Below are 21698 nucleotides of genomic sequence, written 5' to 3' on the forward strand. Positions count from 1 at the left end.
GCCATCAAATATATGGGCTGAACAGGAATGTTTTTAGATTCTTCCTAAAAGTTAGTGAGAGTCTTGCTCCAATCCAGCTTGGATGATCCAGTGTTGCTCTCCTAGGCTCATTGGACTAACTAGCTAAATATTTTAAGTAGTGCTGTATGCTCATCTCAAGCTGATATATACAACTGAGAACTGGAACATGGACTTGACAGAAATTTCAGTAATGGACAGCCTTTGACTCTTTATTTAAAAATAAAAATTACATTTTCACCGCTGCCTTTAATCTCTAATTGCAATTTAACTTACTTTGTTCCATAAGATTAACAAATAGATCAAAGCCATAAAGCAGGTACAGTGACAAATTGCTTACCTATGGCCACCTATGCAACTGCTAGAGAGATCTGCTAACCAAATGAATGGACTGCATAATGTTTAACATTTGTTTTATTTATATCAGCTTTTTTGAGTTTTTATTTCAGCAGACAGTGACAGCCAGAAAACAACTTTTTTGCTTAGGACACACAGAAGTTTCATAAAAAGAAAATAAGTATAGGATTCTTCATAAAAACAAAGCAAGTACAGTATTCTTTCCAAACTGCCAAAATTGGGAAATGTTCGCTGTTTACATTAACAATTCTGACTAGCACAAAGCTCCCATAATCAACTCTAATATTATATTGAACAAAAATATCATAACCCTGAATAACATTAACCCAAACTTCCAGCAAAACTAACTAGTGCATATACTTATCACAGTACTCTTTTGAATTAGGACAATAACAGGGGCAGAAAACTGTCTTTCACTAGGCAATGAAGAAGAAAGGCTGTTGTTGCAAAGCATTAATATCTTCTGCCTTTAGTATGCTCTTTTACTTTCCAAAGCATAAGTTCCATACAAGCAGTTGCATCTTCACTACAGTCATGACCACCAACTAGAAAAAAATAACATTCATGAATATGCATAGGATTTAAAAGATTAGAAAGTTGGCACTGAATATTTAACATTAATGGTTATAGTAATAAACTCAAGTTTTTGCATTTGTTTCCAAAATTACCCTATTAAAAGAGCAAGTTTTAAAATTATCTTAAAGATAATGGATCACTAAGGCAGTCTGTACACTATCTCCTCAAAGCACATTCTTTCCCTCAAAAGAATTCTGGGCACTATAGTTTGCTCCTTGGAGCTGTAATTCTGGGATTACTGTAATTCTGCACTAAAGTACAGTGCCCATAATTCTTTGAGGGAAAGAATGTGCAGCCAGATGGGTGGGGTATAGATAATAAAATTATTGTTATTTCAAATGCATACACAGCCTAACTGTATTGAGGGTGGATAATAGTATAGAAAAAAATGTCACTGTTGTCACAGAAGAAACTTGAGTAGGTTTCAAGGTTTCAGATTTCAGTCACACTACAATATGATCTAGATCTGTCACAGAATATATATTTTTTAAAAAAATAATTTTTATTAACCGGCCAATCACATCAAATTAAATCACATCACATAAATTCCAAATTACAAAGCCGAATTTTCATGTCATTCAATATCACCTAAGAGACAGTTATTTTAAATGCAGTCAGTTGACACACTCAGCTTCCAGTGATCAAACAAGGCACATGACCAATCCAATCCTTATTTTGGGAAACCTGGATTGAACTGGAAAGTCTGAGTGACAACATAGGTATTGCTTGCTTCTTGGTTCTTCTCCATTAAAAATACACTGTCATTTTCGCCAGGTCTTACCATTAGCTTGAATAATTCTTTGGAGATAATCAGCCATTAGATTTCTAAGTGCTCTTTTATGAGGCAGGCCTAAACGATGAGGAAAAACTACGGATGTATCCACAATCTTATTATGAAACAGCTGGAAAAGAAACAAAGCTGGATGATTCAGTGACACTTCAAACTGGATTGTGTCTTGCCTCCTAAAATATTCTTGTGGTTAAAAAACACACTATCGCTTCAGTTAAAGCTTTAAGACCCTGATGTTGGGAAAGATTGAGGGCACAATCAGAAGGGGACGACAGAGGACAAGATAGTTGGATAGTGTTCTCGAAGCTACCAGCATGAGTTTGACCAAACTGCGGGAGGCAGTGGAAAGACAGGAGTGCCTGGCGTGCTCTGGTCCATGGGGTCACGAAGAGTCGGACATGACTAAACTACATGCAGCTGCTGGGTGACCTTGGGCCAGTCACACTTCTGTGAAGTCTCTCAGCCCCACTCACCCCACAGAGTGTTTGTTGTGGGGGAGGAAGGGAAAGGAGAATGTTAGCCGCTTTGAGACTCCTGAAGGGGAGTGAAAGGCGGGATATCAAATCCAAACTCTTCTTCTTCTTCTTCATATCACATTAACTTTTTCACATAGGGGCCTCTGAGCCACAGCAATGCCATTGGGAAGTGGTGAAAAGGCTGCAGCTACTTTGTGGCACCATTGCCATGTCTCTCCAGTAGCATAGCATCCAATGGCTGGGAAGCCCTGGCCATTCTGAGGGTGAGAGGGCAAGGTACTCTCACAAGGGTTTGGATTTTGGCCCAACATGGCATTTGGAAACTAGATTTGGGGGAAGGTTATAAAAGGCCTCATACTACGCATCCTAGCCTCTTTCCTGGCTAGCAAGCTACACAACCCACCCTCCCATTCTCTGTAACATGTTTACCATAGCAGTTCTTTCTCAGAGCATAGTTAAACTATAGAATTTGGTGACTAGCTTTGCTTATTTTAAAAAATTAGTCAAATTCATCAAGTATACAGCCACCCATCAATGGCTATTATTCATGATGACTATATGCTTGCATGTCACCTCTATGACTAGAGGCAGTGTGCTTATGAATATCAGTTGCTGGGGAACAACAATTGGTCAATTTCAGGATATACACCTAGTGCCAAAACCTGCTGAAATCTGTAATCAATAAAGTTATGGCTTCTTTAAATTCCAATACTCCTATCCTGTTTTATTGCAATTCATGTTAGATCTATCTCTCACCCACACCACATCAGTGAACCTGGACCCGCAAAGGAGAGAGTTGTTGTCCTCATGTTCCCAGAGGCAGTGGGTTAATCACTGTGGGAAACAGAATGCTGCGCTAGATGGTATAAATCCAGCATGGCACTTCTGTGTGCAGTATTAGACAGTATACAGAAGTTAAACCTGAACAGGTTTTAAGCAAAACATTTCAAATCATTATAAATATATTATCATTCTGTATAATATACCTTAAGAGCAAACAAATCACTCTCTAAACTATGTCCAATTAAAATTGTGTCTGCACTAAACAAGTTTAACAATATTGCCTGCACGTCCCGAATTGATGTTACAGTATTCTTCATGTCTTCTGCCGTCACTCCAGAAAACCTAAAGCAAATCAGAGTGTCAAGGGAAGTACAACAATAGGGAGACATGAATATTTTAGAAATACCAGATTCACTTATCCCACAACTGATACAACTGAAGAATTTTTATTTTCCTTTTGGAATGAAAAATTTAGGGAAGGAATCAGACCATGACAAAGTAATAACATTATCTGTCTGTTATTTGTCTCAATCCTATTATCTGCTGGTATTTTGCACATATTTTACCTACACTTAATTATTACTTATAAAATTCAATTAAAAAATAACAATAAGTAACTTAACTCCAGACCCCTCATGCACTTCTTATAGAAATACTACAGCAAAAAGCAGTGATGCTATACAAGTAGCCAATGGGTTATACATCACTGACAGCATTCACATGCAGTGCTAATCAAAAATCCTGTCTTAATGAGCAAAGTTATGCACAAGGACAGCCTCCTTCTCCCTTTTATGCACGCAGCTGATGAAAGTTGGATTTAAGCACTTAAATAGTAGCTTATCATTTACACGTGAAGATTAGAATTAAAATTTGTGGCTTCAAAACAACTAAAGATATTAAGCCAAACACAGCTTCATAACCTAGTTGATTTGAAGCCATTTGCCATTACACTTCGGAAGCTACGCTTTAAGGTATGCTTAATATCTTGGGTTGATTAGAAACAATTAATTATACCTTGGTTCACATGATTAAGCATTAAAACCTGGCTTGTTCAGCTGCTCACAAAGGGAGGAGTGAAGCAAATGCAAAGGAGCCCTATTGCACTCACATGTAGCTCATGCAGAGTCTGACCTATTCTCAGGATTTCTGGTTTTCTGTTGAGTGTAAACACAGTTACTTATCTTCAAACACTTGATGTTTTGGTGTTTGAATAAGACACATACCTATTATTAAAATCTATTATTTCATTATCAGGCTTAACAAACGTGTCATAGATGACATGAAGTGAAGGATCAACTACTGTCACTCTGGAGAGTTCCAATCCACGTGTTGTGTAACACTAGAAGAGAAATGTGTTAAATAGAATTTTCCATAATTAAGTTTAGTTCCTGATTATGTTCTGAATAAACTGAAATGAAAACTAATGTAATTTTGAAATGGTGGAGACAGATGAAAACATCTTTGCTACTTTGTAAACATATTTTTTACATTGAAAATCATGGCAGTGCATGGTGTAGGTATATACTAGAAACTTTAAAATATAAAAGTAACATTTTTCTCTGGGAATTCCTAGAAATTCCTGTCAGCTTTTATGATAAAAGATGTTTTCAATTCATCAGTTACCTCTTAGTAAGCTACTTGATTACCCAAAAGATTATATTGTTAATTTACAATGGAAGTTCTATGTTAATCAAGTTTTATAAGTAATTGCTTACACTGAAAGAAAAATACACATGTAGCTGCATGTAAAAATGTGTATTTGTTTTTGCTAAATGGTCCTATATTTCCTATACATCCTGCACTTTCTATATCTAGAGAAGGAATGAACAAAAACAAAAACCCACTAATATCCAACTCCCAGAGAAGTATATTGCCAGCATTACATATTTTATTTAATTTCAAAATATTTTAAAAGTTTTTAACCCATGCTTCATCATGTAGCAACACCAGGGTTAGATACAATCAGAATAAAAACCATGAAAATAATTCCCAATTACAATTCAGGAGAGCAACAAAAGCAGGTGCATTTTATGGGGCAGTTTTTCCTTCTCAAGTCAGTCTGTCCTGTCTGATCTACATTTCTCAACTGAAGAGAGTAACATCCGGTGCCTTTTTTCAGCCGGAACTCAGTTCTAGCACCTCTCAGAAGGGCGCCATTGCCATTCTAAGAGAATGAGGGAGGCATTCAGGGTGAGTTCCGGCACCTCTTTTTCTAGAAAAATAGCACAGGTAACATCTGTCCTTAAGTTATACTGCTAGGAAAACACAATTGCACTTTAAATTGCATTTTTTAAAGGATCCTAACTTAGCATACCATTTCACAATCTAACGCAAATACACCATGATTTCCATCAAGTGGAGGTGGTTTGATGAAAGTCTTCACAAAGCCATCTATATTTTCTTTTCTGCCATCATGAACATGGAGCTACAAAGCACCAAGGAATATTCAAATTAGTCTGAGAAGTGACATATTTTCAGTAACTTTTAATTAAGTTACCATACCATTTCCAACTTCCCTTTTCTGGAAATTCACCTTAGAAATTTACTAAGTATCTTTTGGAAGTTTATACGCTATTTTGTCAGGCACTTGATTATTGGTTGATGTTAAAGAATATGAAGTTGAAATCCTCAGCGTTCATTATCTGTTTTTTAAATTGTGAATGCTACTTCTTCATGCATTTCAAATGTTCATTTCCCCCACACAGTAACCAAGATGAGGGAGGCAAAAAAATTAAATAGAAGACCACAATCTAAACCTTAATACAGAAAGCAAAACTATTACAGCATCTGCCACTGGTCCATCAAGATACAGATTGTTTTAATATCAGGACCAAGTCCCAGAAAGTGTAAACTAAAGTGTCCCTTAGCATATTCAATACTAATTTATTACTTATCTGCTTTTCTCTCACAAATTTAAATTTAAGGAAATGAGGACAGGCTTGAGCTCCAACACTTTTTTAGAACCAGTCCCATCTTGTTTTCTAGCATATTATGCTATCATGAGAACAGAATTCCCAAAAACGAATTAAAAATCTACGCCTATTCTCATCTACCTTTTAAGAACTTCAGAAATGCATACATTTTTGTCTCTCTGCCAAAGACTACACTTACACCAATATTCAGTTCAGGAAACTGCTTCTAGGGCCAAGAAAAAATTCAGAGCACACACTACACCCGAGCAGCCCAACTTTTCATACCAAGTGAGCCACCAGAGTACTTTGACATGGAACCTGCAGGTGGCATACTGCGGGGGCAGGAAACAAGGCCGACATTTGACACCCACCTCCTTCCCAAAGCTGGGAAAGCACTAACTGGGCTCTGGGAAGCAGGCAGGACGACTCTAGGACCCTGTCAAAGCCTCTTTCCCAAAGCCCAGAGCCTCGCTTACCCAGCTTTGGGAATGCAATGGGAGGGCTGCATCACAGGGTGTGTGTGTCAAATGTTGCCAAGGGCCACAAAAAAAGACATCAAGGGCTCCATGTGGCCCTTGAGCTGCACATTGGACCACCCTGCTCTACACAAAAGAGGGTTGGAGCTTCTTGGAAGGAAACTTGGTCACCTATTTTGCTCTAGTTCTGCTAAGATAACAAGACTAGCAGAACAGCTATAGCTGGAATTCAAGAGATTTTGAAACACTTTGTCTTTCATACTCGACCCCTGTCAATCCCTCTCTATATAGACAGCCAATCAGTGGCCATAGGCAGGTTGCTGCAAGCAAAAGCTAAAACAAAATCCTGAGAAATATATATGCTGTGAAAAGTCTGAGTATACACAAAATGTATTAGGTGTTATAACAATAATTAACAACAAACCAACAACACCAGAACTGGCTTATGAATATAAAGAACAATTTTACTAGAATGAGTATAAAACCTAATAAACCAACAAGACAATGAACAAACTAAAGTGAATAACCAAGCCTGGAGATACTCATAAACATAAAATGTGGCAGTGTCTCTCTCGTTGCTATACTGGTTATGTATGCGATAAGAATGTCTTAACATATAGTTCACTGAAGACAAAAGGTACTCATAGGCACAGTTATTGAACCGTGTTGAGTGATTAGCATTATGGACTGATGAAGCTTGCTACGAAACCTGGATAATATCCAGAGAACAGGTGTCATCTACTTGGCTTCAATTGATCATATGGCTTTGCACTTCCAGCTAACGGCTACTTGAAGAACGCTTTCTGGCAACTGCTCCCACCTTTGTGGCTTTGTGCTTCCAGTGAATGGCTACAGTGGTACCTCGGGTTACATACGCTTCAGGTTACATACGCTTCAGGTTACAGACTCTGCTAACTCAGAAATAGTACCTCGGGTTAAGAACTTTGCTTCAGGATGAGAACAGAAATTGTGCTCTGGCGGCGCGGCAGCAGCAGAAGGACCCATTAGCTAAAGTGGTGCTTCAGGTTAAGAACAGTTTCAGGTTAAGAACGGACCTTCGGAATGAATTAAGTACTTAACCCGAGGTACCACTGTATTTGTTCCAGCTGTGTTAAGACATTCTTATCGCGTACATAACCAGTATAGCAATGAGAGAGACACTGCCACATTTTATGTTTATGAGTATCTCCAGGCTTGGTTATTCACTTTAGTTTGTTCATTGTCTTGTTGGTTTATGAGGTTTTATACTCATTCTAGTAAAATTGTTCTTTATATTCATAAGCCAGTTCTGGTGTTGTTGGTTTGTTGTGAAAAGTTTGAGAACAGCAACTGGAGAGTACTCTCACCTTTGCAACCTGGCATCCAGGAGATCCTACCACTCCTTCGCAACAACTGTAACGTGTTTCCAAACCACCCGGAACTGTTACAGGGTAAGTAATAGGAAGCAGATGAGTAATTTCAAATCAATTCTTATCCTAAAAATTAAAATTTTGATCGACTGTACTGTGAACTATCAGTTATCTTCTTACCCTGACTTGGTTCACACATCACAATCAAATAATTAAAATAAACAATGGTTTAATGTGAACAAACAAGTTGATGCACACTGCTGAAATCGGGGGGAAAAAATTCCCTTCACTGCTGTCAGGAAACATACCATACTTTGGTTTTGGATCATGGTTTGTTTGGAGAAAGAAACTACAACCCCAGGTTTTGACAACACAACAGTTTGTTTCCTGGCAGCAGTAATACTGAGGGATGCGTGAAGCGCCCAGAATTTTAGCAGCATACACCAATACACTTTTCATTCACATTAAACCATAATTTATTTTAAATATGCAAACCAGAACACTATGGGAGCAGCTCTGCTTTAAAAAAAAAATCAGTTTAACAAAACCAAGTTGAATTCTGAGGATCAAATATACATGCATTGAAGAAAGGGATACTGAATTGGATTTCTAACTATCCAAAGAAATTATAGTTTTATTACAAATGTGTGTCAGTTTCTCTCAAGATTGTAGCTATACTGAGAATATGAAACAACAAACTTATCACCCATCATGTATTTTACTAAAGAGCAGGAAAATGGAGGTGAGGTGCTGTATAAAGTCAAGCATAAATAGCTGAATATAATTTATTAGTTTTAACTACACTACATGGGCTCTTTTGGTGGTGGTGACAGTCCTGGCATGCTAAACCACCATTTAGGAAAGTTGGAACAAGCATCAGACCTGGATGTTCCTCCCTCACATGCCAACTTTGGTTTAATTTAATCACCATCACAGCATCAGTTTTGTTAGATCTGAAATGGGAAACTGTGTTGTGATGTTGGTTTACTAAGCATAATATTAAAATCAATTCCAGTTTAAGATCCTGGCTACTAAAATACTAAGTCACAATTCTCTGTATTGTTATATATTGAAAAAAGCATGAAAAACAATGTGTGACAGGAAGTGGTGAGAAAAACACAGACCCAATGTTTGTTCTTGCTTAAGAATATTACACCACAAATTAGTGCAAAGTCTGTATCTAATGGTAAGTGATTGGAGGCTTAATAAGGAAAAATGCAAGCAAAACTGTTTTTAATCCCTTCATTGTTAATCAAAATTTAACTTGCTGGCCCTGCTTCAGTGGACATTACCTGAGTAGTCTCAATCTCACCGGCATGTCCAGTATATGTCTGGGGAGACAGGAGTTTATCCTTACCTTTATGTCTTAATACTCTACCAGAATGGTAGCTGCATTCTTCTTTCCGAACATGCCTTCCTGATGAAGTTACAGTATATATTTCTCCGCATCGACAACAAATTCTTCTGGAAGCTGTAACCAGTAACACAATCCAGTAGTAAGCCAGAATTGAGACCTGCAAGATGTTCATCTGCACTTACCCCCAGAAACCATTTTAATCACCAGAGACAACTGCAAAAAATCTAATGAATTTGGTTCTCATTCACATTATCAAGCAGCAGAATTGCTACTACTAGCGTAATTACTAGTCAAAATAGTAAAGCTTTGGTAGGAGTAATTCAGATATATTCCAATTATGCATGGAACAGATAGATAATCACCCAAACAATATTAATTAAGTTGTTAAATTGATAGTTCAGGAGCAGAAAAAGGGTAGTTATCCTTCAAGCTTTGTTAACCAGGATGACTTGATTCACAGTACTGACTGGCAATGAGCGACACTTACAAGCATTTTATTGTAGCACACTGTGGATGAAATCTTATGTTGGAAGGCATTTTTTGAACAATATAGGAAGATTTTTCTGATGAGTGTCAATTTTTCATTCCATTCTCACTTACTCACAGTCAGATAAAGCTGCTTTTATGGCGCCACTGCATAGTATAGCACTGCCAGGTTTCTCAGGATTTGGTTCAGGGAAGCCATTTTCCTTCAACTGTTCATCAGTCAAAGCATATTCTTTTAGAAGTTTATAGAGAGTAATTCCTGTAAAATCTTAATCACCCCAACAAAACAGTTAAAAAACTCTGAAGAGCTGTCATTCAGACATTATAACTGTCAGAATTATTTTCAGATTCAACTTATAGGTAGTCAGTAGCAGCTAGTTTTTCTTTGGTTAAGTTTATATATGCTGTGAAACTTTACAAATTCATCCTAAATATATGCCTTTTGTCATAGCATTTCTTAAATTTATATACAACCTTTCATTCAAAGATCTCAGCAAAAAATACAAAAAAGAAAAATACATAATAAAAACAAGAATAAAAACATTTTGAAAGCACTGATTTTTTTTCATTACTTTTCATTTTCATTATAAGCAAGTAATCAAAGAGTATTAGAACTAGAAAAAAGTAGCTTTTTATATTATAAGTACTTCAGTTGTGAAAGAATTTTAATACTTTGTGCAAATTTTTCAAAATACAGTAATAGTTTTATTTTACCATTTTTTTCTTCTTTTCTAAAGCCAGTTGAAGTAGTGCATTTATTGTCTGAGGGCTGGCCTATACAAAATAAAATCACAGATGTCTCACATTGTTAATGTGAACTTATTTCTACAAACAAACATTGTATGTAATTTAAATGTACTTAGAAGAGAAATAAAATTGGTCCATTGTAACTACCAGTTTTCCCTTCCCACATCATTGGAACTTACCATCTGCTGACACACTGCTATGATCCCTCAATTTTTTAAGCTTGTTCACAGCTATGTTCAAGTATATATTTTTACTACCACAACGGTCATATATTGCCTTTTCTTCTATCAATGCCTACATTAAAAAGAAAAGTGTGTATGATATATACTGTAAATTGCACATCTACCCTGTACTCTCCCCCCGCCCCGCAATGGAACAGAGTACCGTATTTTTCGCTCTGTAACACGCACCCGACCATAACACGCACATAGTTTTTAGAGGAGGAAAACAAGAAAAAAATATTCTAAATGAAACAGTGGATGTATGATTTTTGTGGTTCATGCTGTGGCCACAGACATGTGATCTGACGGTGAGTTTGGAGTAGCCCAATGCAAAAATCCTGAGGATCCATGTGGATCCATGCTTTGTAACCACGTTTTTGCACCACTGCGACCCTAGGCAACAGTGGGTGCGTGATTTTTTTGGTGCAGGCTGTAGCCATGGACATGCTAAGTTATCTGATGGTGAATTTGGGGTGACCCAGTGCAAAGATCCTGTGGATCCATGCTTTGTAACCACGTTTTTGCACCATTGCAGCCCCAGGCAACAGTGGGTGCGTGATTTTTTTGGTGCAGGCTGTAGCCATGGACATGCTAAGTTATCTGATGGTGAATTTGGGGTGACCCAATGCAAAAATCCTGAGGATCTATGTGGATCTGTGCTTTGTCACCACATTTTAAATGGGGAGGGAAGGAAAGCAAAAAGCAAAAAAAGATTCTGATTTACCAGCCGCGTGTAGAAAGTATAGATTAAGATATTTGATATACAGCATATAAATCCAGAGATTTCCATGTCTCACTCTGCAATCCAGCCTGCTGTTACTTACGAGCAGGGAAGCAGGGTTTCTCTTCCAAACAAGCATACTGTCTCCCTCCAGCAGTACATTGCTTGGAGAAGCTGTAATTTGGAGGGGGCCTGGGGGCAGGGCTCTCTGGTTTTGGAAAAGAAATGAGAAACCTACCATTGTAAAGCAAAAGTCGTTCCCCCACCACCACCACCCAAGCCAGCCCTCTCTCTCTCTCTCCCACCTGCATGCTTTTCGGCTGCCTGCGAGTCCCTAGAGCACGGAGAGGAGGAAGGGGTGGGCTGGAGCCTGCACGCAGTGTGACTAGGGACGATTAGAAGGAAGGACGCGATCCTTTCCTTAACCCTCTGCTTGCCAGGAGGGCAGGGGATTCCCTGCTCTTTGTTGAGTTTGAGCAAACGCAGCAACAGAAGAGGGCGGGCAGTAAGACCCTGAGGCAGAATGCAGGAAAGCTTCTGCCTTCCCTCTTCCCTCCGCCCGCCCGCCCGATCTTATTTTTCCCTATTTTGCCCCTGCGCTCCGGCGAGTGAGCTCCAGGGACCACACATTCGCTCAATAACACGCACAGACATTTCACCTTACTTTTTAGGACAAAAAATCTGCGTGTTATAGAGCGAAATTTACGGTATGTAATGGGGAAGAGCATCCAAACAAATAATAATAATAGTAATAATATGGTGTCCTTCTGACTGGGTTGCCTCAGCCACTCTGAGCTGCTCCCAACAATTAAAAACACAATAAAACACCAAACATTAAAAACTTCCCTAAAGAGGGCTGCCTTCGGATGTCCTTTTTAGTGGTTCTGTTTTTATACATAAGCGACTTTAAGTCCTATCAGGGAAAAAGGTAGGATATAAATATATAATAATATATTATTTATATCCTGCCTTTCCCCCTGATATATATATAAAGAAAAAGTGGCATTTAAAGTTCAGTGGCCTCAACTCAAGAGATCCTTTTCAGTTGCACCAGACAATTTAAAGTTTTCATTCCCTCCATCACAAACTGCTTTTAAAGGTCTTCTGGTTTTCATCAGTGGTTTTCTGTGTGGCACTGCTGTGGGTGCTTGCATGCAGTTTGAGAAACAAGTTAAACACTCCACTAGTGATATACTGTAAATAGTCCTATAGTTTTGCACCACATTAAGTGTTTAACTGTGATGGTCTCACAACAGATTCAGAGATAAGTATAATCACCATATTCGCTTCAATTTAAATTCAGAATTTATTTTAAATCAGATTCTTTTTTGAAATCAATTATTTTCATTCAAGAAGATTATGTTAGTTGATTTCCTGTTATCTCCAATTTAGGTTTCTTTTGTTAAATATGCAGCAACAATTTAATAATATATAATGATTCTTAGCCTTTTTATTACTAAGGAATGTTTATTTTTCAAATACTGTTTGGAAATAGGAATATTGATACGTGATAGATACATTTAGTAAAGTAATTAAATATTAATAATTAACTTTTACTTTTTAGGACAAATCCATAATGAATACAGAAAGTCCCCATCACTTCTGCCCATAAAAAAGGAAGATCTTCTAAATTTGCCCAGTCAGACCAATAGGTTAATAGAAAAGAATGGAAGCATCTGTAATCAAAGGAATTATTACCAGATTAAACCTTCAGCCATTGGCAATTTTCAAAGGGCTTATTAATATATCATATTGGCCCAAATATAAGCCACACCCGAATATAAGCCGCACCTTTAAAATTGGAGAGGGAAAAAGAAAAAAATACACAAATATAAGCCACTCCATTCCTCACTGCTCGTGGCTGCATACTGGGAGCAGCGAGGAATGGAGCTGCGTTGCTGGCGGCCTTTCCCCTTCCTCCCCGGCCTTGGGGGAGAGGATGGAGGAATACGCGCTGGGCGGCGCTGCTTTGCCGCGCTCCTGGCTGCATATCGTCAAGTCGCGAATATAAGCCACACTTTTTAATTTTTCACAGTTGGAATTTGGGAGAAACATGAGGCTTATATTCAGGCCAATACGGTACCAGTTAACACTGCAAACTTATGTATGTTCACCTAGAAACAAGTCCCATTATGGTCAAAGGGACTTTCACCCCAGTAAATAGGTTTAGGATTGCAGCCTAAAACTGCAGTACACTGCAGGATTCATTGGGAGCAGAAGTCCAACTAAAATTAATGGCATTTACTCTTGAGTATACACACACAGGATCACACTGCATGTTATGTTTGCAACAAAGTACTCAGCACTTATTTCACATATCCACAATTCATATAACTGCCATAAAAAATAAATTACATTGGTTTTTAAAACTACTGCAGACCTTGTCAAAAGCTTCATTGACTGTTGCACAAACTTTCAAGAATTCTTCAAAAAAAAAATTGACATATCGTTGCCTTGTGTCATGTGGTACTTTGGATCCCAGCTCCACAATCACTGGAGGCCTTCTCCGACTTGATGCCTGAAATGTTAACTTATATTTAACTTACTACATGCATGAATTGAAATAACGTTCCTAAACTTATTGAAAGGTATTGTTTTGGGTAAAAGAAAAGGATTCTAAATCACTGAAAAGACTTCTGAACAAATACCTTATTATAGCTACAAACTCTTCTCCCTCAAATCCTATCCCCAAAATTGCAAGAGTATGGCAAAGTCAGAATATTTTTCAACAGCAAACTATCTCTCTAAATACACTGTACTGTGGTGGTTTGTTAACACTTTAAATCCCATTGGCTGCATTCCCTCTTTGCCAGCCCATCAAGGTCAGCAGAGCCAAAAATGAGTCCTGGCCTACTCTCACACACATGCAAACATGGACATGGGCATACACCCACCCACACATCCATTGACCTGGCTCAAATTCGAATGAAATCATAGTTAAAATAAGCACTGTTTACAGATAAACAACCTACATACCAAAAATGTTCATACTAGAATTAGGCTTGAACACAGTCTTCAGTTTATGCCAAAGTCTAAACAACACATTGCAGTGAAGAGAAGGGGCTGTAGACTGGATGGGAAAGCCCTGTTGGTCACCTTCAACCTACAAACCACCTCTGCTTTGATTTTTAAATTTTTTATTTTTAAATTTAATTGATTTTTAAATTTAAAAAATACTATTAGGACATCACCATTTCAAACTAGATTTGTATGGCACGTTATGCACTGGTTTCCCATATGTCCCCCAATAACTTCTTAATAAATTTGACTATAAACCCAGAAGCCTTTTACTCTATTTTAACACAAAGGAAAATATGAAATACCTTAATTGGCTTGGGAGTATTTTTTTTTACAGGATAATTGGAAAGTCTACATGGCACTGATGTTAATGCATTTCCAGGAAGTAGTACATTCACTTGGCCAGTGCTTGTTCCAACAGGCTGAACTTCAAACACATTTAAACAAACTGAAACAGACAAATATTGTGTAGTTTAAAGCTTCATTTGTAAATGCACTTCACATAGCCAAACTATCTTCTTAAACTTTATCTGGAAGCTGAATGATTACAGTAAATGCCAGAGTGACCATTAAGGCAGTCTCATGGGATGAACAGCTTTTGTGTGGTGACCATTCCTTGCCACAGACAATACGACCTGTCATGTGATCACCTGAGCTCGCTGAAGGTTTCCATGCTGCTGGTTGATATAACCAGCCTTCCAACAGCTTGCTGAATATGTGTACCAGCATTTATTTTACATATAATAGCAATTACTGGTACATAAAGCAATATATCCCAAAACCATCCCTTAAAAAGGGTAAAGGGACCCGACCATTAGGTCCAGTCGTGGCCGACTCTGGGGTTGCGGCACTCATCTCGCTTTATTGGCCGAGGGAGCTTCCGGGTCATGTGGCCAGCATGACTAAGCTGCTTCTGGTGAACCAGAGCAGCGCACAGAAACACTGTTTACTGTCCCGCCGGAGCAGTACCTATTTATCGACTTGCACTTTGATGTGCTTTCGAACTGCTAGGTTGGCAAGAGCAGGGACTGAGCAATGGGAGCTCATCCCTTACACATCACTAATTCTATCAGAGACACTGGGGGGGGGCAATCCAGTTCTGCTTTGGAGAAAACAGGTATTGTAAGATGCAATGGCTGTGATACAGGCTGTGTACAATGTAGCCTTTGAAATGCACAGGGGTCATTTTTCCACAGGGTGCTTTTGTACAGTGGTTACCAGTTGCGCACACCTTCTTGCAATACCTCATTTAAAGTCACAGATACCATCTGTATTGTCTATACACAAAGGTGGGCATGTTTTCAAATAGCGTGGAACAGTGTTCTATTCCCTTTCCCCTTCATGGCTACGGCTGGTGTGAATTGTTGAAAACATCTGGAGGACACCACATTTGTCTCTCACAGATTATAAGCTATCAATGCATGGACACTGGCTGTTTTGATGAAACCTGATCTGAATCAGAAACCTAGGAACAATCAACTACTCATTCTCTACATACCCTGCTATTGGTTTCTTGGTCTGGGGGACTGGGAAGCAAATTAAAGCTAAATTTTATGAGATCTTGTTTTAACTCACACAAACTTGTTTTAACTCACACAAACTCAACAAATATCAAAAGTGTAATATACTACTTCGTCATACCTATGGGGCCCATGCTTTGAATCTGAGTAGCTGGTATTACAGATGCAGTTCTCTTTGGGCCGCAAGTTGCAGCAACAAAAGCTTGACCACTTTTAACAGCAGTTGTTATTTGTGTTGCTTGTTGCTGTGCTTGCAGTATTCTGGAATGACAGGTCCGCTTTGGAAGAGGTGCTTTTAAAGGCACAATTATTTCTTTAGTGGTATTAACCTGATGAGTATTGAAGAATGAACAATTTCTAAATTCAGTAAGTGCAATACTGTATTTACTACCCTAAAGTAAAGTTACACCCCAAGACTGTAAAGCAGTATTTCCATCTCTTCATAAAGATACCATTCTGTTGAAAGTAGTAGAGCACCTTGTATCAGAAAACGGTTTGTCCATTAGCAATTTGGACCTGTTCACCAATATATCATTTGATATTTTGTCACTTGGCATCTTAGTGTTTCGAGGCTCTTAACTTTAAGGTGATATGCAAATTGTATCTACAATCTATTGATGAAACAAACGCAAATTAAGTCAACATTTGGAATCGTAGTAAAGAGAGGAAAATGCAGAGATGAAAATGCAACTTAGAACCTGCCTGACAAGTTTAACATGCTTTAACAGACAAAGTGTTAGTACCTCATTTAAGATATTAAGAACTGTTTCCCACACCACGGGCTGTATCTAATGATACTCCTACTCACAGTAGACCCATTGAAATTAATTAACATGACTAAGTTAGGTCCGTTAATTTCAATACGTTGACACAACTTATTTGCCATTAACCTATATCCATGTTTACATAATGAAATACTAGCAAATATTTCCCCAAACTGCTAGATTGAAACTCACATCAAATTTTGCAGTGTGTGCAATTCTTCTCTTCTGTCCAGGAAGCATACTTGTCTTCAAATTTGAGTTTACGTCTGTTTGCGCTGCAAGGGCCTGCTTTTTTTAAAGAAAGGAAAATAGCCATACAAACTGCAAAAACTATCAAGATTGTTGTTTCTAAGTTATAAAATTACAACAAAATACTGCAGTTCTGTAATGAACTCTGGCTTCCTGAAACTTAAAAAAAGACTTTCAGAGGATGGAAATCCGAAGGCAATTTTTAATATTACAAAAAAATCTTCATTTAACAAAAAAGTACTACTTTTTCCCCTAGCTATTAGCTGGAATTTTATCATCTGTTAATTCCAGATTCTCACCAAGTGAATATGCATTGATACACACAAAAAAAGTGCTGAATGGTCAGAAAAAAGATTGATTGAGGAAGCGAGCCAAAGAGGAAGTCCTCTGGCTCGTTCCTCTGTTTAAAGGGCCCCGGCCATGCCCCCCTGGCCAGCAGGTTGGCTGGCCGGGCTCTGACATGGCCGGGATCCCCTGGCAACGGGGGACAAAGTCCCCCGCCCCCGGTGGGGAGTGGGTAGCCACGCGGTCCACCACAACTCCTCCCCACTGGGAAGTGGAGCAGATTTCCAGATTCTCACCAAGTGAATATGCATTGATACACCAAAAAAAAGTGCTGGTCAGAAAAAAGATTAAATAGAAAACAATTTGTGTCTGCCTTTACAATGAGGAAGGTATAAACTGAGAAAAGCAAAAATACCTGCTTTGCTAACCTTTCCTTTTGTGCTTCATGTTCAACAAACTCATTGAAAATTCTCCGACATTCTTCCGTAGTATCATCTGATTCAGAAAGTTCATTATCCTCTTCAATGTCATCTTCTTCAGAAGAGTCTAATACTATTATCTCATTTTCTTTGGCATCCATTTTCATAGTTTTATCAGTACAATTTTCACCAGTTTTTTCGACAAATGTATCCTCACTCAAAACTGGAACACAGCTTCGTTTAATAGGCAATGCGTTGCTTTTTCCATGTAGCTGAATACTCCATTTCCCAAAAGGTATTGGATCTTTTTTAGAGCTTTCTTGTAGTGCTGTAACTCTATCTTTTGTACTGCCTCTAGAATATAGGTTAGTCTGAGTTTTGTTTTTCAGCAAAGTTTTATGATTACTAACCTCCTCAGTCATATTGCATGCTTTAACAGAAGTAACATTCAGTGACTCCTCCTTCAAAGTTTCTTTGTTCATTTCAAACTTCATCTGAGGAGATACATTATTGCCTTTAGTAGCAGGGTAATATTTTGTCCAAAGTTTGCTTCCTACATTCAAAGCACTCGCTTTGACATCTGCTAAATAAGCACTTTCTGCTGCTGACATTTTTATTTTACTTTTATTTCCATCACTTTGATTAACACTGTGCAGGCCAACAGTGATGACTTCTGATCTTTCTCCCTCTAAATTTTTTAAAATATCCGATGTTCCAGAGTTCTGAATGGTTTCTAAATTAGCTCCAAAACTCATTTCATTTACTTCCCTATTCCACTTTTTATAGGTCTTGCTTATTCTTGGTTTCTTTGATACATTCATTGGTGGGGCATCTATTATAAGCATATCATCATCTGATTCCTGGAGTTTTATTGGTGAAGAACTTACTGATCTCTTCCTTGGGGATCTGAATCTGTTTTCACCTGGAAAAGTTTTTATAGATGCTTGTAAATCTCTACAATGAGAGACTTTAAAATGTTTAGAGTGGCATGTGTCATTTTTATCTACTTCCTTCAAAGAAGACCCGAGACCTGCAGAATAATTGAGTAATGGGTCATATTCAAGATCAGTAGCTGGACAGCTATGGTCAAGAATATATTTACTGGACCTTTTAGATTCTTTTGAGATTGAAATGGTATTATTTTTTACTTCTACAGGACTATTACAGGCATCACCTTCATCAGAGAAAGATTTATTTCCTTTGTTGTGATTTGTTGCAAAAATCACATTATTTTTGAAATCTTGCACCCAGTCGTAGCAGAATAGTTTCTTCTGCTCTTCAACTTCAGTCTTGAGTGACTGAATTGCTTTGTTGATCATTTCTAATTCTTGGATATTTTTATCAAGACCTGTTGATTAGAAGAAAGTTTTATAAATACCGTAGCCTTAGGTTATACACTAATATTTCAATTATATGTAAACAGAGCATTAAAGAATACAATTACAGAACTTAGCCCAAACTCTTAGTTCTGTCATCAACTATTTTTGAAGGGCATTGGAATACTTTATTGCTTTAAAGCGACACACGATACAAAAACCCAGCACATCTAAACCATGTGCGTTGTTTCTAAGAATTACTCAACAAAGACATTGCAAAGGAGCCAAAGTGAATGCATTTTAGGGGTGCCTAAAGAAACCATATTCCAAATCACCTGAAAAATAATCCCATGGCAACACAGGAACATAGAAATAAGAACTACCAAAAAAAGGTAAAAAGACTATTAACACAACACCAGGGCCGGATTTAGGTTTGATGAGGCCCTAAGCTACTGAAGGTAATTTTTATGTCCAGCTGTCCTTTGTCAACAACAAATTGTCACTGTTTTTTGTGCTGAATATATGCTATATGGTAATTTATGGACCTATAAATAGCTAAAGCCATCTGCAAATGCAGAATGTAGGCACCCTATATACAAAATGAACAAACCAGTGATATTTTAGGGAGCAGGCTAGGAGGCCGGCCCATGATTTACATCATAGGAAGGCTCCTACACAACACAAAACACTGTTGCTGTAAGTTTTATTTTTTTTTTATCTTATATTTTGGAAATGTACATCCAGTTTTTTCCCCTTTAATTTTTTTGGGGTCCTATACTGTATAAGCTATATATTTAGCTTACACGTAAATCCGGCACTGCACAACACAGATGCCGCTAATAAAAAAAGGGCCTATTTTCAGTCTCGTTTCTCTGAGAGGAGACACAAAGCAAGGAATATCGCTTTTTAAAAGCGCGGGCTGGGATGACAAGCCTTGATATTTTATCCGACTCATGGGGAAGAGGCTCCAGTTCGGGGGAACTGATGTGGGGGAAAAGGCGGGAACGCGCGGTCGGGCGTGAAGGACCCCGCAGGCGTGAAGTAAAACGCGCGTTTAAGGCCGCCGTCCACACGCGCCGGCGGCTGCTTCCCTCCCTCACCCTGCGCGGAAGAGCTGCTCAGCGGCCGCGGCTGAGGGACCGGCGGCTCCCCTTGAAGGCGGCGCCGGCGCCGAAGGGCCTCGTGTCTGTACTGGCAGTGGGGCCGCCGGCACCCGCGGGCGTCGAAGGGGCAAGGGAGGCTCCTGAAGTAACCCGCCGAGGGGAGCATCCCGCCTTTTCCCGCCTCCCCGCACGCCGCGGCCGGAGAAAAGGCGCGCAACGCTCCCGGCGAAGCCTCGCTCACGCGCGAAACCGTTGGAGGGGGCGGGGCGAGGCCACGCGCCGCGGGTACTGAAGCCCCGCCCCTTTTCTTGCTTGCTTGCTGCTGCTCCTCTCGCCCTCATTCCGCAAAGGCGCCTCCTTATATTTAAATGAAGAGAACGACAGCCCTACCCACTTTCGGGGCGTGGCTTTCGCAACGGTGTTTAACGGTCCCCCGAGAGGGGTTAAGGCACGTTGCCTGAGGTAGCGGGCCCCCTGCGCATGCGCCTTACTGGATTTATTCAGGCTGGGCGTTTCTGCCAAGGGTCTCGGTTCCTTGTTTTTGGTGTTGTGTTGTGTTGTGGTATATAGCTTGGGAATTGTGGCTGGCTAGAGGCGCTGGGAGTTGTAGTTCGCTTTCATTCTGGGTAATGTCTTTGGTCAGGGAAAAATAAAGGACAAAATATGAGACTGGTAGAAGGGGGCGGTGGAGGGGGCTAAAATTACTTTACCTAGTGCAGAAATTACTATATATCCCCTTACCCACTCCGACCCACCCGCCTCTGTGCAAAAACTCTTTCACCAGGGCTGTGCAAGCAAACCCCCTCTCTCGCTTTCTGACCCACCCGCCGCCTCCTCTGCCCATGCAAAACCCAAGACTCCACCCTTTGCCCCCACAAAAACTGTCTCCGTGCTATTTTTCTAGAAAAAGAAGTGACAGAACTCGCATTGTCCTCTTACAGGTAATGATAATAATAATAATAAATTTTATTTATATCCTGCCCTCCCCAGCCAAAGCCGGGCTCAGAGCAGCTAACAACAGTAAAAATAGCACAGTTTACATAAAATCACAATCAATTATTAGAAATACAGGACCCCTGGACAGTTAAGTCCAGTCAAAGGCGAATATGGGGTTGCGGCGCCCATCTCGCTTTCAGGCCAAGAGAGCCGGTGTTTGTCCACAGACAGTTTTCCGGGTCATGTGGCCAGCATGACTAAGCTGCTTCTGGCGCGACGGGACACCGTGACGGAAACCAGAACGCATGGAAACGCTGTTTAGCTTCCTGCCACAGTGGTACCTATTTATCTACTTGCGCTGGTGTGCTTTTGAACTGCTAGGTTGGCAGGAGCTGGGACGGAACAACAGGAGCTGACTCCATCGCGGGGATTCGAACCACCAACCCTCTGATCTGCAAGCCCAAGACGCTCAGTGGTTTAGACCACAGCGCCACCTGCTCCCTTTCTCTTAGAATGGCAATGGCACCCATTTGACTGGTGCCGGGACTGGGTTCCGGTGAATTCCACCCCGGGAGAAAAAAAGCTCTGCCCTCTCAAAAGCCCCCCTCCCAGCGCCACTCTACCCTCCTCATGGACCTATCCTCCGCCTGCACAAACTCCCACTTAGGCTCTGCCTAAGCAGTTTTGAGGATGAGGAGGAAGATGAGCTTGAATACAGTATGTGAAAGAACATGTTCCGTTTGAAATTCAAGCACAGCAGAGGACACTTTTCTCCAAAATAAAAAGGACAATCGCCTTTTCTCTTTTTTTTAGGGACAG

At 39.5% G+C, this 21698-nt stretch overlaps 1 protein-coding gene across 1 annotated transcript; it reads right to left on the reverse strand.

Annotated features, from left to right (window-relative positions):
* Positions 1–414: 414 nt before the first annotated feature.
* LOC308576637 (RNA exonuclease 1 homolog) lies at positions 415–20268 on the reverse strand. The gene is made up of 16 exons (XM_081176276.1): positions 19941–20268; positions 17521–18872; positions 16764–16859; positions 15929–16136; positions 14593–14735; positions 13650–13787; positions 10507–10621; positions 10295–10354; positions 9699–9848; positions 9095–9208; positions 7735–7808; positions 5315–5425; positions 4224–4339; positions 3204–3342; positions 1733–1853; positions 415–920 (listed from the first exon to the last, which is right to left on the reverse strand). The coding sequence occupies exons 1-16, from the start codon at positions 20107–20109 to the stop codon at positions 829–831; spliced, it is 3198 nt and encodes a 1065-aa protein (XP_081032402.1). The 5' UTR covers positions 20110–20268; the 3' UTR covers positions 415–828.
* Between the last annotated feature and the right edge of the window lie 1430 nt (positions 20269–21698).

This window comes from Podarcis bocagei (genome assembly GCF_964188305.1).
Source record: "Podarcis bocagei genome assembly, chromosome: 17".
In the NCBI taxonomy this organism is placed as follows: domain Eukaryota; kingdom Metazoa; phylum Chordata; class Lepidosauria; order Squamata; family Lacertidae; genus Podarcis; species Podarcis bocagei.